The sequence below is a fragment of the Amphiura filiformis genome, chromosome 19 (genome assembly GCF_039555335.1).
Source record: "Amphiura filiformis chromosome 19, Afil_fr2py, whole genome shotgun sequence".
NCBI classification, from domain to species: Eukaryota; Metazoa; Echinodermata; class Ophiuroidea; order Amphilepidida; family Amphiuridae; genus Amphiura; species Amphiura filiformis.
In genome coordinates, this window is record NC_092646.1 from 36,081,695 (window position 1) to 36,097,723 (window position 16,029).

Consider the following 16,029-nt stretch of genomic DNA (forward strand, 5'->3'; position numbering starts at 1 on the left):
TTTGCACTTTCAAATAAACAAACCATCTCAAAAGTTAGATTTTAGTAATAGGAAATTTTCTTTCATGAAGGCACAAAGTCTAGAAAAGTTGTTTTTGCCTTATAAAAGTACCATAATGTTTTGACATTTTTGTGATTACTTTTCTCAGATCAGCACCAGATGAATCAACCTTCCTTTTACTTGCTTTTATATGTATTTATCTTCTAATTCTCCAGGCCCAGGGGGTGCAGGTGGCGGTGATGGAAACGATTTAGCAGACAATATTGCTGTAACCAAGATAAAAAAGGCTATGGCTACACCAGAGGTAAGGATTGGGGCATTCCAGTTAAAATCCATACACCCTCTATGGAAGACATGACATAATCTCCCACACAGGGGGTGTAGATTTCAAATGGAGTCACTCATTCACACTCCCTGGTTGGAAGATTCAGGAAATGTCTTCCACAGGGGTGTATGGATTTCAAATGGAACAGCCCATTTATCATCTTCATCATTTGTCTGCTGCAGAGCAGGCGACCACAAGATTTTCCCATGCACAGTGATCTTTGGCAAGTGTGGCTATCTGCCCAGCTTGCATGCCTTCATGTACCCTATAGCACACGTTATATGGTGTGTGGACCACGAGATTGGCATCTCACCTGTCAGCAGATGAAGTGGATAAGAGGCTCAGTGTTGGTCATGGAATATATTCAACTTTCTTGGGGGGGAGGACAAAATAAAAAATTTTGGGGCAAAGACAAAAACAAATTCCCAGTTGTGTCATTTTGACCAGGTATATATATATATGTATATTTTTTACTGACTGTACATGTAAAGTCTTTGGACTTCCAAAAAAGGGCACGGTGGCTCAGTGGTTCCGGCCTTGCACCCATCATCTGAGAGCTTGCTCGACGTGCGTGGGTTCGATTCCCCGTCCCACCACCGTGTTGCACCCTTGGGCAAGGCGCTTTGCCTTGCTTGCCTCACCCCACCCAGGTGCAATGGGAAGCTGTTGGGGTAGTCACAGTCATTGTACTGATGGCCCCAGCGCCACTGGCGGAAAACTTGGTTCCGGCATATTCTGATAACGGCGGAATAAATGTAAAGCGCTTTGAGGCTGTTTATGGCATAAAGCGCTATATAAATATCTACATTTTTTTTTATTTATTGGGACAATTTGTGATTTGTCAACAAAAACTAGTCATTAATAATATAAAGCTTAATATCGCCATTATTTACCAGAAAATAACTGCATCAGTTTTCTATTTAATTCGCAAGTGATGCAGATTATCTCTCCATAACTATCCCAATATTCTGCTGCAGCGTACATTGTATATAGGGTATATGGTAATTTTTGATGTAAATAAATGATGTACAACATGGTCTCTGAACTTAATATTTTGACTTTATGGATGTACTGCTTTGTCGACAACTTGTTGACGTCGGATCTTGCAATATGACGATTGTCAAAAATGAAAGTACAACTCAACAGTCCTATTGATATAGCATATGAGCTGCTGTATGCGTTTGTTCAGCTGTGTGCATTCGTCTCAAGATATTGGACGATTGAATTATTTTTTGAAATTTGAACCTCATGTTACCAATTCTTCATATTCTTTGTGTTTTCTTCCAAGTCTGAAAGAGAAGAACCACAAAAGCGAGCTGCTGGTCAACAAGGTATAGACATGATGGCAGATTTGCAACAAAAACTTCTAATGAGAAAACAAAAAGCAGAAGTAAGTCTGTCTGTCCTCCATTCTCCTCCCCTATTTTTAACTAGTGAAATTTTAAAGTAAGTTAAAATAGTGATATGTCCTTTTTGATTGTCCCTGCTAAACAAGTTAAGGGACAGTTCACAAACACTTGTAAGGGGGGGGGGAGGGGGTATTTGATGCAAAATAAAAATTCAAATATTTTTTTCAGGGCCCTACTTTCAGACCTAAAATTAAAATTATTTTCAGGGCCCCCTTATTGGCCATGAAAATGAACGTCAACCCCATAGAAAATAGTGTAAACTCATGTTCTACAAGAAAAAAATTAAGGTGATTTTTTAAAGGGATAAAATGGTCAGGGCCCTTTTTTTGTATCAGGCCCTCCATACAAGTGTTTGTGAACAGTCCCTAAATGAGCTCTGTTACCTGTGTGGTGGGTGACTGTGTGTGTGTAGGGGCAGCATTTCACATGACATGACTGTGACATTTCATTCATAAAGTGCAGACCCACGACAACCATGGACGTCCACGGTCGTAAGAGAGCCACAGAGGGCACCACCCCTATAAATTTTAACAAAAATAATGGCATTTTTTCAACAAATATGCAAAAAAAGAATTGGAATTGGTGGCGATGCAACATATGCATTGGGCGATTCCATTTAAAATCCACACTAGCCCTGTAGAAGATTTAGCTAAATTCTTCCACGGAGGGAGTATGAGTTTCAAATAGAATAGACAATTGGGTAACTTCCATTTGAAATACTCACTCCAGTTGATAAAGGTAAAACCATAATACAGGGGGAGTATGAGTTTCAAAATGATTAATCCTGACCAATTACATTTGAAAAACATACTCCCCTTTTGGTAGATATTTCCAAAATCTTCCACAGGGGTAGTGTGGATTTCAACTGGAATAGCCCATTCCTCCCTCATCTCTTTTTCTAAATCGTTGGAGAAGAAATGAAACTGTGGAAAGACTTTTTATTATTTACAAAGCGGAGAATAAGTGTAAATCTTCGGGGTCCGCGCGTCACGAAAACAGTATAGAACTGTCGGGTTGCTGGTTCGAGCCCCGGCGACGCCATCGTGTTGTGCCCTTGAGTAAGGCACTTTATCTCGATTACTCCTCTCCACCCAGGTGTGAAATGGGGAGCTGTTATGAATACAGTCCATTGAGCGCCGCCCAAAGGTATGAGCATGCATTAGGCATTGTATGGCAGCTGACATATTCTAACGACGGCGGAGTAAATGTAAAGCGCTTTGGTACATGTTCACATGTGAAAGGCGCTGTATAAATACCAACATTTAAGTACTACAAACACAGGCATGAGAATTTTCCTGCCTAAGCAGGAATTCCTGTTTTTTTGTTATTAAAATTTCCGCAATTTTATTTATTTTCAGCCTGTTTTATAGAAGTTTCGTTACATTTTATGTGTTTTTTCCTGCTTTTTAAGATTTTTCCTGTTTTGTCATGGAAATCTGTTCTCATGCCTGCATACATGAATTTGTCTTTTTCTTTTACCAGAATGGTGACTCGGCAACTTCATTTGCCCCATCAGCTAACAAAGAAAGAAAATCACCACCAGAGGAAAGATCAGGTAGGTAACCATGGAAACCATTGTGACCAGTCATACTAGAGACTCTTTTGTGCTATAACATTTTAGGATATGTCAAAGGTAGATATGAACAAAAAAACACACAGAATTTTCTCCTGAAAATCTGAATGCAGTGTCTGTTGCCTGTGATGATGTCAGTGTTATTATTTTGAATACTTATATCACATGTACAATGTATGTCTGCCTTGGTCTGGTCATCAACAATGAAGTAAGAAATATTTTCAAGTGCAGATTTGGCATTTTAAGCTGTAAATTTCCTTTGATAAGGCTTTGGAACTTTTTTTTCTTCTTTTTTTAAAATTGATTTATTTTTATTTATTTGTTTAAATTTTATTTTATTTTTTTTTTGCAAAAAAAAAAAAAATTAGGGTCGGGCCTAATTTGAGGGTAGGTCGGATTACGCCAATCAAACAATTTTTTTTAGGCCTGATCTCAATCTTGTCACGGTATGACAAACGTTTTACTAACAAATGAGACAATTTGCCAAGGTATCCATGGCTGTCTCTCTGGGTGCTTTCGACAGTCACATCATCCATTTTGAATTGTTCCTTGAACATCTCAACAAAATCAATGCCGTTTTTGTTTTCAGTAGCTGGAACCCTGACAACGTGAATTTTATTATTACGTCGCGAAAATTGTTCTTGTTTGTTGATTAGATCACAGTGATGTTTACATTTCCCATTAGTGAATGCACTTTTTCTCTCAGCTTAGAGGCATTTGCCTTTTTTTCTTTACCCCAATCCCTCCCTCCCCTGTCATTATAAAAAAATCACAGAAAATCCACTATTTGGGGCCATACTCGCCCATTTTAAGAACATTTTCTTGATTCCTGATCCCCCTTACTTTTGTAAAAAAAAAAAAAAAAAAAATTGGCCACACCACTGACATAGACACTGCTATTGGAACTACATTTAATTAGGGATGCACCAAGGGGGTAGGAAGTTGGGGTCGGGGGAAATCTTTTTTTTTAAATTTCATGCATTTATACACAGTTAGGTGGGGGAAGTTTTTTTTTTTTTTTTAGTGTTGGTGGGGAAAGTTTTTTTTTCTTTGCTCATGTAGTGGGGAAGTTTTTTTGAAAATTCCTAGCCCCCCCCCCCCTTGAAATCCATTGGTGCATCCCTTAATTTCATTGTATGTATATTTTATTTTTTTCACTGTTAATTTAGGGCTCATATTGAAATACCCTACCACGTTTTCACACAGAAAGAAGGCAGGATTCCCCGCTAAGCTGGCGCCTCAGGAAAGCTCGGTCATAAAAGCGGATGGATTATATGCATCAGTGATACACCCTGCCCAGGATTTTAACAAAAGAAGGCTAGCACAGGAAAGCTGCAGGATGGTGCACACCTTCCTGTGTAAGGGAATTTCAATATGAGCCCTTAAGAGCTCTTGAACATAATTTTTTAGAAGTGGCTCTATACCTGAAAAAATAGATTTTTCTGATATTTTGTGCAATGATGCATGTTAGGGTGTTGACTACTTGTGTGACTAAAAAAATTCAAAAATCGCTCGTTGCCATGGAAAAGGCCAAAACCCAGATTCTGTCATTTTGGGCCAAATTGGCAGTGAAATTGGTTAAAAAACATGTTATTACACTAAAATGAGCGCAAAGGATGGATCTATGATTAGTTTAGGTCGGGGCGTAAATGCGCGCATTTTTTATGACGGATAAGAAATCTTGGGGTGGTACTTCGTAGTTCTAGGGTTAATATCAATAATAATCAAAAATATTCACATCAATATATCAATAATATTTAAAAATATTAATACCAATATCAATAACACTAATAAACAAAACTATCAATATCAATAATAATCAAAAATATTAACATCAATATCAATAACAATCACAAATATTTATATCAATATCAATAATAAGCAAAATATTAATATTAATATCAATAATAAGCAAAATATTAATATCAATAATAACCAAAAATATTAATATCAATATCAACAATATCAAAATCTTAATATTTTAAAATTGATATTAGTATTACTATTTTTGATTATTATTGATATTGATATTAATATTTTTGATTATTATTCATATTCATATTAATATTTTTGATTATTGATATCGATATTAATATTTTTTATTTTTTATTGATATTGATGTTAATATATTTGATCATTATTGATTTTGATATTAATATTTCTCATTATTATTGATATAGATATTAATATTTTGATTATTATTGATATGGATATTAATATTTTGATTATTATTGATATTGATATTAATATTCTTGATTATTATTGATATTGATATTTATATTTTTGATTATTTTGATATTAATATTAATATTTTGATAATTATTTATATTGATGTTAATATTTTTGATTATTATTGATATTATTGATGTCAATGTTTTTGTTTATTTTTGATATTGATGATAATATTTTCGTTTATTATTGATAACGATATATATTTTTTAATTATTACTGAAATTGGTATCATTATTTTTGATTATAATTGATATTGATATTAATATTTATATTTTTTTTTAATTATTACTGAAATTGATATCAATATTTTTGATTATAATTGATATTAATATTTTTGATTATTATTGATATTGATATATATTTTTGATTATTATTCATATTAATAGTTTTGATTATTATTGATATTGATATTAATATTTTTGATTATTATTGATATTGATATCGATATTAATAGTTTTGATTATTATTGATATTGATATTAATATTTTTGATTATTATTGATATTGATATTAATATTCTTGATTATTATTGAAATTGATATTTATATTTTTGATTATTTTTGATATTAATATTTTTGATTATATTGATATTAATATTAATATTTTTGATAATTATTGATATTGATGTTAATATTTTTGATTATTATTGATATTGTTGATGTTAATATTTTTGATATTGATGATAATATTTTTGTTTATTATTGATAACGATATTTATATATTTTTTAATTATTGCTGAAATTGATATCAATATTTTTGATTATTATTGATCCAGTCCAGTAAGGTTTGAGTGACCAGTTCAAAATTCAATAGAAAACAAAGAACAAAATTAACTAGATCTGGTTACAGATCTGGACCTAGCCGGGGCCGGAAATGTCAGTCTTAACTTAAAGTTTGACCTTTGACCGGCTATTATGGACATCTCACACCAATGGTGCATCACTGTAGCATGTAGGGGCTTTATCTGTGTTCCATATAGGCTGAGATACAGCTACTTTTCCGTAATTTAAAACAATTTTTTTGCAAATTTGACGTTTTGACCTCCTTAATGACCTTTGACCCCAATATAAAAAAAACCTCATATACACCAAGAAAATGCATTGTTACAGTTTAAATAAAAAAAATCTACTATGCTTAGTTATGGAGATAAAAATTCTTAAAGTTATTTAGCTTAAAACCGGAAATGACGTCTAAATGACCTTTGACCAAAAAAATAAAAATACCGTACATACATCGGGTAACACTAATGCATATATGAAGTTTATGTCACTCTGGTCTGGTTACGTTTGAGATTTAAAAAATGAAAATATTTGATGATTTTTGGTTTTTGACCGAAGCGACCTCTTAATGACCTTTGACCCCAAAACTGTAGACACCCCAAAGACCCTGGTTAGTAACAATGCATGTGTGCTAATGACAACACTCTGCTATGTAATTTGTAACAACAGTGATTTTTGAATATTTTTAGCTTTCAGACCGGAAATGACCCCTTAATGACCTTTGACCCAAAATCGGAGAATAACTTTTGTGTACCTGTAATAGCCGATGCATATGTTTAAGTGACATCATCGTACTATGTAATTTGTGGCAGAAGAAGCATTTTGAAGATATTTGGTTTTATACCGAAATGAACCCTTAATGACCTTTGACTCCCAAATTTGTGAATATCTTATAGACACTGGATATAGCCGATGCATATGTGCAAGTGACGTCATTGTAGGATGTAACATGTAGGAGAAGAAGCATTTTGAAATTTGTTGCCAGAAGAAAGAAGGCGAAGAAAGATCCGATAGCATCACAAGACCTAGCCGGTGTCCCGGCTAGGTAATACCCATAATTACCCTGACTATATAACTTTGTACTAGATAATACTAGAACCGTGGGGTTTTTAAAATTTGAATACGCTTTTTAGGACAAGCTATTGATGATAGTAAACCAAATTTTGACGTTGTCAACTTTAGCGTGAGAGGACTGGATCATGGCATTATGATTTTGGGTGTTTTATCAAGAATTCTGGCAACACTTACTTCGTGCTCAGGTGTTTAAACATTCATATAACAATCTATACTATGTACATTCGATGTATGAAAATTAGAAATAAGCATTTCCCAATCAAACCATCAACAACAAATCATACTATCAGTAAAATACTAATATTGGGTGTTTTATCAAGAACTCTGGCAACACTAATTTTGAATTTTCAGTATTTAGATATTTACAAAGACGAAAAAGTGTTGTTTGGATTCACCTTGAAGGAAAATATTTGTCAAAATGCACAAAATTGTGACAAAAGGCGTAATTTGACAAAATGTCAATTTGCAAAAATACCGGTTTTTCTGGCAACACTGTATTTAGAAGTAACATTTGCCCAAGCTGATTTTTACTAAAATGTAAAGTACCTAGCTTGTACTACCCACACTAGAATGGACAAAATCCTGGCAACACCGGGTTGTTGATTTTCATGATGATATTTTAGGTGTTAAAATGACATTTTATGAAAAAGTGAAAATACACCTGACAGATGGGCTCTGCACGTACCCTTAAGAATAACTTATTGACCTGTAAATATGCTGATCATCAGATGAATAGATGTCCTTTTACAAGAACTTAATGTGATGTACCAGCAATATATGGCTTAGATACAGCGAACACTTGAAATAACATGTTTTTTCACTAATTTCACTGCCAATTTTGCCCAAAATTACAGAATTTTGGCCGTTTCCATGGCAACGAGCCGATTTTTGAATTTTTCTTAGTCACACAAGTAGTCAACACCCTAACATGCATCATTGCACAAAATATCAGAAAAATCTATTTTTTCAGGTATAGAGCCACTTCTAAAAAATTATGTTCAAGAGCTCTTAACAATCATATGAACAGCCTCTAAATGGGAAATATCTTCCCTTTTTGTTGTTTACCAGGTTGGAGTTCCAACCTCAAAGTACGGTCACGATTAAAGGAACAAATGGAGGACAGGCGGAGTCACGGCAGTCCTTTGTTGTCAAGAGGAATGGACGTGTTTACAGATCCTCTGGAGATAACACCATCACTGATGAAAGGTCAGTTCATATATATGTATAATTGAAGACAGAATTAAAGCCATATTATAACATTATCATACAAAATAGATTAGCATTTCTTTGCCATAAAATGTTAATTTTTACTGTCAGATATATCCCCTTTTATTTTTACGGCAAAGCAAAGAAAATTGGAATTTACTATCAAGCGTATGTCGCCAATACGCACCACTCCTTCGGTCATGTTATGGTACGACCCTTTGTTGTGTAGATCACCATCCCGCACGCCGTGTACGTACTGTGTGTTATGAACATCGTGTATGCGTTCGACTAATAATTCCATCGTAATAATAAGACACCGGTTCCGGCACTTTATTCAAAATCTCGGATTTTGACAAAACTACATCACAGCGCCTAGAGTCTTGATTTTTGCAGGGTATATTGGTTTAATAAAGTACAATATAATCGTGTAAAAAAATGAATTTTAAAAAATCAGTGAGGGCATCCTCAACACCAAATGTTATAATATGGCTTTAAAAAGACTAGTTTGCATCTGATGTCAGGGCAAAGGTGCTGTGTGATTGGTTGCTGACCTGCGCAGTACAGCATTTTTGGTCTGGTTGACAGGACGTCGGACGCAAACTAGTATTTTTAATTTTATCTTTAATTATTATCTTTTCTCTTGTCACCTTTGACCTTTCTTATGGCATTACTACATTGGTCTCAGTCAGAGAAGATAACTTACACTTCCCATAATGCATTTCTTCCATTTCAATTTTCTGAACTGATTTGTTATCTAGTGCAACATGGGTCGGTACGTATATAGTGACAAAAAATACCCGAATGAACAGAGCACAACAAATCCAGATGTTGCAAAATATGTTTATTTCTTGACTATCAGCCCATGTTTAGCAGTCTATTACCAACAGAGGGAATCTGTACAAAATAATAAGGTATATTGCTGATAGCAATTGATAAAAAGTGATGCATGCTGGGAATGAAAAGGGCTCAAATTGGTCGCCGTGGGTGATGAATTCGATATTTTTTTAGCCCTTTTCATTCCCAGCATGCATCATGTTTGCCTAATGATTGCTATCATGATCAACAATATACCTTATGGGAGTCAGTGTCATTTGATGTAATGAGGTGATGTATCATGTTGCAAAGGAATATGGGAACGGTAAGATATCTTCTCTGGGTCTCAGTTGCTTTAGCAATTTTTGACCAATCTTGAAAATAAATGATTGGGCAAGCACAGTTGAATCTCTTGAAGATTTCACATCTTTCTTATTTTAATTTTGTGAAAATTTGTATATGGATAGGTCTTTTTTCCAGAATTTTTTGTAAATTTGTTGGGAATTTGGCCTTATATTTTGTGGATCTTGAGTCACAGCTTTCCAAAACATACAACAATTTTGATAAAATTGTTCAATTTTTGAATAAATTTTACACGGAATTTACACTTCGGGTAAAGAAAATGGATCAAATTTTTGGTGAAATGGTATAAATATGGGTCCACATCCAGACCGTCGAAAGAAGCGCCTTTGACCTATCCACCTCTTGGCTTGAGTTTAGATGGACGCTGTCAGATGTTGAGTTGAGCTAGCACTGACTGGCTGGCTATCTATCTTGAGATTACATAGCTTGACTTGCACGCCTGGTGTGTTTTGAGGCTGTCTGTACCTAATAAGTTCAGCTAGTGATTGGGATGGAGCAAGCAGGATATATAGCTAGGAGTATTGATTAGGTGTAGCGACAGCCAAGAGTTATATAATTTCAATATAATATTAATGGGATTAGAGGCAGGGTCCACAACTTATAAGTTCCCCCCTAAATACTTATTTGAATAAGTCGGAAAATATTTGACGAAATGCAAAGGTGTAAACATCTATGGGTAGCCTTACACGTACGGACCAAATTATAACCTCACACGTCATTACGTTCAGTCACAATGGTTTGTTATGTAAAAAAGAAACCGCTTTAAACGGTGTTAAAATTGCATCTGATAGGAATCAACTCACAAACAATACAGTAGACCGGGTCTATTCATGTGTTTGTTAAAGAAAACCTGATATGGACTCGGGTGCAACTTTTAAAAAGGCCCCTTTTCTTACTCAATTAACCATTATGACTGAACGCAATGATGTGTGATGCTATAAATTGGTCCACATGAGTAAAACAAACAGGGCTATACATACCTTTTTGTATTTTTACAGTTCGTAAAATATTTACCGACTTATTTTAAAAGTATTAGGGGGAACTTATAAGTTGTGGACCCTATATTACAGACAGGCGTAACTATCTTCTTATTGAGTCATTGCTGATTGTTACTTATTGTTGTTAACTGCATGATATGCTGCATGTAATGTTTTAAAATGTTGCATTGGGCTGTTCCATTTAAAATCCACACTCTCCCTGTGGAAGATTTTGGAAATGTCTTTCCCAGAGGGAGTATGAATTTCAAATGGAATGAACTCAATAGCTGTTCCTTTTGAATATCACCCTTGGAGAAAGATTCAACCTGAATCTTCTACTGCAGGAGGGTGAGTCGCAAATGGAGCTGCTAATGTGTTCATTCCATTTGAAATTCATACTCCCCTGTGGAAGATATTTCCAAAATCATCCACAGGGGGAGTGCTTTAAATGGAATAGTCCATTGCTTGTTTATAGTCAGGGTTTGATAAAATTTTGCTGTCTTTACGTTGTTCACAGAGGCCATGGTGCATCTGTCAACAGAAGAGACTCGGCATTCAGTAGGTCCTATGGATACCAGGAAGCTACAGCAGTTACAGCAAGAACAGCAATGGCAGCAACAGGTTGTTCAGGCTCAGTTCAAGAGAACACAAGATCAGATGTTGAAACAGCAACAGCAAGAGCAGCAGGAATTCTCGCTGGTAAGTTGCTGTTGGATATGCTTGTATAGTCACAGGTTTGCATTAGGGGTATAGCACAGCAATAGCTGGACCCTTTATCAAGCCCTGCAAAAACCAACTTTAAGGGGTCCAGTGAGAATCTAAGGGGTCCGGTCCGAAGTTCCTGCTTCTTATGTTTTGCCATAAAGTGATCTCATGTAGTAAATACATGTTGTTCTGTGTAGAGATGGTTGACCTTAATGACCAGTTCACTTGTGACCTGTGCATGCACAACCAGGAATATGTGGTAACTTGTCAAGGTTGAATATGGCCAAAAAAAGAAGAAGAAAAAAGGTAAACCAACTGACCGACCCTTTTGTTTGTTTGTTTTATTTCTTCTTTAACTCAATCAGTTGAAAACACAATTAATCATCTGTTCTTCCTTGAGGCCCAGGGAGGCCCAGATCCCTGACTTTGGATCTCTAAGGGTAATACAATTTTTTAGTTTTTGTAGGCCCTACATGTACCCATACAATGTCAGTGTACCGAAACTGACAAAAAAATAGCAAATGTTACTATTTAGACATTTGTTTTGTCCAATTTGATTTTATTCCAGCTAAAACAACACAGAGGTCAACTACTGATGCAGCAGCTACTGATGCAGCAGCAGCAGCAAATCCAACAGCCACAATTACAGCAGCAGGCTCAGCAGCAGCAGGCGGTTCAACAGCAACAACAGGTTCAACAGCAGCAGCAGGTTCAGCAGCAGCAGGCTCAACAGCAACAGCAGGTTCAGCAGCAGCAGGAAGCCCCTACCCCCACCCCACAACCTGGAATGACTGTGGGGGGCCCGCAACGTCCACCACTGAACCCAGTTATAGCTGCCATGGCTGCAGTCCAGAATGCACAGGCACAGCAACAGCATCAGCAGCAGCAACAACTTCAAACACAGGAACAACTTACAACACAGCCTGGTCAATTGAACACAGTACAGCAAGGCAAAACAAGTATATGGCATGGTACATTGGAATGGCATATGGTATGGTGACACATGACTGTTTTATTTGGCTATTTGGCAGTTGAAATCCAGCTGTATCTACTACAGCCCCTGTAGAAGGCATGACTGTAATCTTCCACACAGGGAGTGTGAATTTCAAATGGGGGTTACCTGAATAGGTGACTCCATTTGAAATTCACAATCCTGTGCGGGAGATTACAATCATGTCTTCCATAGGGGTGCATAGATCTCAACTGGAATTGCCCATTTGTGCTACTCTGCTTTGATATCTTAGGATGACAGGCTGGGCAGGAAAAACATCTCACTATGTGTTTGTGGCCCCTGAACATGATTAAAGCAAAACTGCCAACCAGTCACAAAGGAGGTTTTTCCTGCCCAACGGCAATGAGCTTCTTAAACATTTAATGTTATGCATACTTGCAGGGCACACACCACTAAATAATCGTCCCATTGAAATACACGGGAAAATACAAGAAAGTAAGTTTGTTTTTCTACCCCATGTAACAACATTTTTAATATTTTGATCAAACCAGTGTCTTAAATAAAGATTAAACTTTTATTTAAATTTAATTTTTTGGGACAAGTTAAGACAAACTTAAAAGATACGAACTCCTGAACAGCGCCATCCCGAATTTCAGCCGACACGCTCGCCTCCTTACCAGTTCCGGCCATGATATTGTTCCGAGGGCCTATTACCCATGCACATTCGATTCAGAAAATTTTCTGAACAGATATCATAATGTTGAGCTCCTATTCTATCTTTTTATCAAAACAACCAAGAGTCACTCAAATTTGGTTCCTCGGGACGCCGATATATTTCGCATAGGTGCTATTTTTACCGAACTATGAAGGGTTACACCAAATGCGGAAGGATTTAGTGTAGTGCACCCTGCATGACAAACCAAGCGTTCAGTAATTTGATAAGCTTTTTTTCACATAAAGATTTTATATGTAGTTACTGAACATTTGTTTGGGCATGATAAACTACTTTTATCTGAGAAATACTGAGCTTTTCTGAGGCGTCTTATGCCTGTAAGTATGCAGTCGTTGTAATTGAATCAATTTCTATGGTGTATCTTGCGTATTGAAGGTTGGAAGTGAAGTATTCCGACCTACCAACCCACATAAGCAAACATAATCTATTTTCCCCTATCTTTTCTCTTCTTTTTCCCCTTTTCTTCCAGAAACCAAAGTCTGTTGGTCCAAATAGTAACAAGATCACTCATACGTTGACATGTCACATCATGGCTCAGCCAGATAGACCATTGAAAGCTGACAATTGGCCTAATAAACTCATCATGCAGATCTTGCCACAAACACTGCTGGTAAGTAGACTCGGTATCATCAGTGGCGGTGCCACGCGGGGGGATATGGGGAAAATGCCATCTTCCCCTTGCCCCCAGTAAAATCCAAAATTGCCCCCTCAATGCCCCCTCCCACAAAAAAAATTCCTGGCGCCACCACTGGGTATCATACCATGTGATGTGCAGGCCCGTAGCCAGGGGAGGGGGAGGGGGGTACGATGCACGCCCTAAATTGACAAAAGGTATGTTTTGTCTGTAAAAAAATAGCAAATAGGGGCCCAATTTTTAGATAAATATAGCCAAATCATGAACTTTCTATGAAATTTGTTTGAAATGTAGGCTTAGTGGGCATAAAACCATTTCATGGCGTTCACAGGGAGCGATCTGGTAGGTTATATGGAGAGTAATAAGTGTTTCGCTGTAAGTTAAGTTTAGGTGATCGATGGTGAGGGAGAACGATCAAACGTCTCAAACGCAGCTGCCTTTTTGGTACAAAAAATTAAACTTGCTATACGGATGGACAGGCCTGACAAGTAGGGTCTGGCGATCAGGGTTTTATTTTCTGCAGAGATGCCAGTCTTCTGCTTTAAAGCAGTATTCGGCTTTTTTTGCAATATGAAAAAAAAATTCTTGTTTTTTTCTCAATTCTGGAAGAGGCTAAAATGACCCTAAAAAATTACCAAACATTTGAAGAATCTGAAATTTTATGCAAATTTATATTTTGAAAATCAATCCACATCTGCCAAATATTTGCTGTTTTTTAATTGCAAACTGCTAAAAATATGAATGAGCATGTAAATGTCCTAAATTGTATTCTGAGGTACAGTGTAAAAGGTGCATGAAGGTCATATTCATAGGTACCTCAATTTGGTGCGACATGTATCTCCTTTTGATAGCGCTAGTCATTAATCAATCAATAATCCTATTGTTGAAGAGGATAATAAGCTTCTATACCTATGTCTATAGAATTCTTAAATATATCTAGTCTTTGTTTGCTTTGGCTAAATCCTGTTCAAGTGGTGAGTTAGAAAGCATTGTATTTTGTCTTGGTATGTATAACCAACAATAAATAATGAGAGGACATTCCTGAACCTGAGCCAATTATGACTGTTTGATATTTATTACCAGCAATGTGGGAAAAGAGACACATGTAGAACTGAAAAGGGTATACCATTTTGCTGAAGGACAAAAGTTCAACAAACCATAACCCCACTTCTGGATATCGTTTGAAGTCAAATTATATACCATATTAAAGCTTATGATATATATTTTCTAAACACAAAATAAAACAAAATTGACTGGGCAGAATTTACAGCTCATTCGTGGTGTACGGTCACATATGTTTAAATCCCAAAAATGGCAAATCTGGTTTGGTCTGGCTTTGTTTTTGCTTTTTAGTTTCAGTAATTTTGTTTTTATGCTTGTCTTTGAATTGCAGCAATCACTGAGACAGATGATTCAGAACTCACAGAATGTTGGCTTTGTGTTCCCTAATGAAAACAACGAGCCAGAGTCAATGACGGCGTTGATGGAAGTGATGCAGCAACATTTTGTAAGTACGACTGAATCGTAAACACAGCAAGGATTGTGAAGTATATGTGACATGATCAAGGGGAATGAGTCACTTGTCAGTCCTGGTCGAAAATGAGTTTTACACATGTTTCTAAAGAGGACATTTGGAGTTTTCAGGAACTTAAAACCCCATGTTGATACGACTTTTCTTTGCGAAGTTACATCAATTTATCAATCGCTGAAAACAATATAAAACAAAAGAATTTTAACACTTTCTTTGCCTATATCTCAAAATCAATATTAGCGACATCCGACTCATTTCCCTTGATCGTGTCACATATATGCATGCAAATATGTGACCATCCAGCACAACTGAGCCCTGAAGATTTTTGAGATATTCAACCAAAATATTCTGCTTGAAATTAGCTTTCAAATGATGTATATCATGTCTATAGTACTTGACATTTATGTAGTGAAAAATCAATAAAACAGTCAATAAATCCTTTGTTTCCTATTGTTTATTATTGTTAAGTTCAATGGAGCAAAAAAAGCAACAAAAAAAAGCCGTATTTCGTTCAGGGTAAGTCTTTCATCACATTTTCATCTTGGGCCTACCATTTTTAACAGATAATCGTAATATAGTTCACGTCAAAATACAAGCTTGCCCATTATCATGATTTTTGTTCAAAAATGAAATACACAATTAAGACAGTTGGTTCTGTTAGCTGCGATGTCACAAATTGATTGATACCGATGATTTTCTGAGGTGTATAACATGAGGAACTATC

The 16,029-nt window shown here is 36.0% G+C and overlaps 1 protein-coding gene across 1 annotated transcript in view; it reads left to right on the top strand.

Annotated features, from left to right (window-relative positions):
• Nucleotides 1-16,029, top strand: part of LOC140140533 (uncharacterized) — a 53,720-nt gene that overhangs the window by 2,604 nt on the left and 35,087 nt on the right. The window contains exons 4-11 of the mRNA XM_072162292.1: nucleotides 216-304; nucleotides 1,614-1,715; nucleotides 3,217-3,289; nucleotides 8,460-8,597; nucleotides 11,268-11,449; nucleotides 12,024-12,446; nucleotides 13,610-13,750; nucleotides 15,168-15,281. Coding sequence (XP_072018393.1) covers nucleotides 216-304; nucleotides 1,614-1,715; nucleotides 3,217-3,289; nucleotides 8,460-8,597; nucleotides 11,268-11,449; nucleotides 12,024-12,446; nucleotides 13,610-13,750; nucleotides 15,168-15,281 — 1,262 coding nt within the window. The remainder of the gene's footprint in view (nucleotides 1-215; nucleotides 305-1,613; nucleotides 1,716-3,216; nucleotides 3,290-8,459; nucleotides 8,598-11,267; nucleotides 11,450-12,023; nucleotides 12,447-13,609; nucleotides 13,751-15,167; nucleotides 15,282-16,029) is intronic.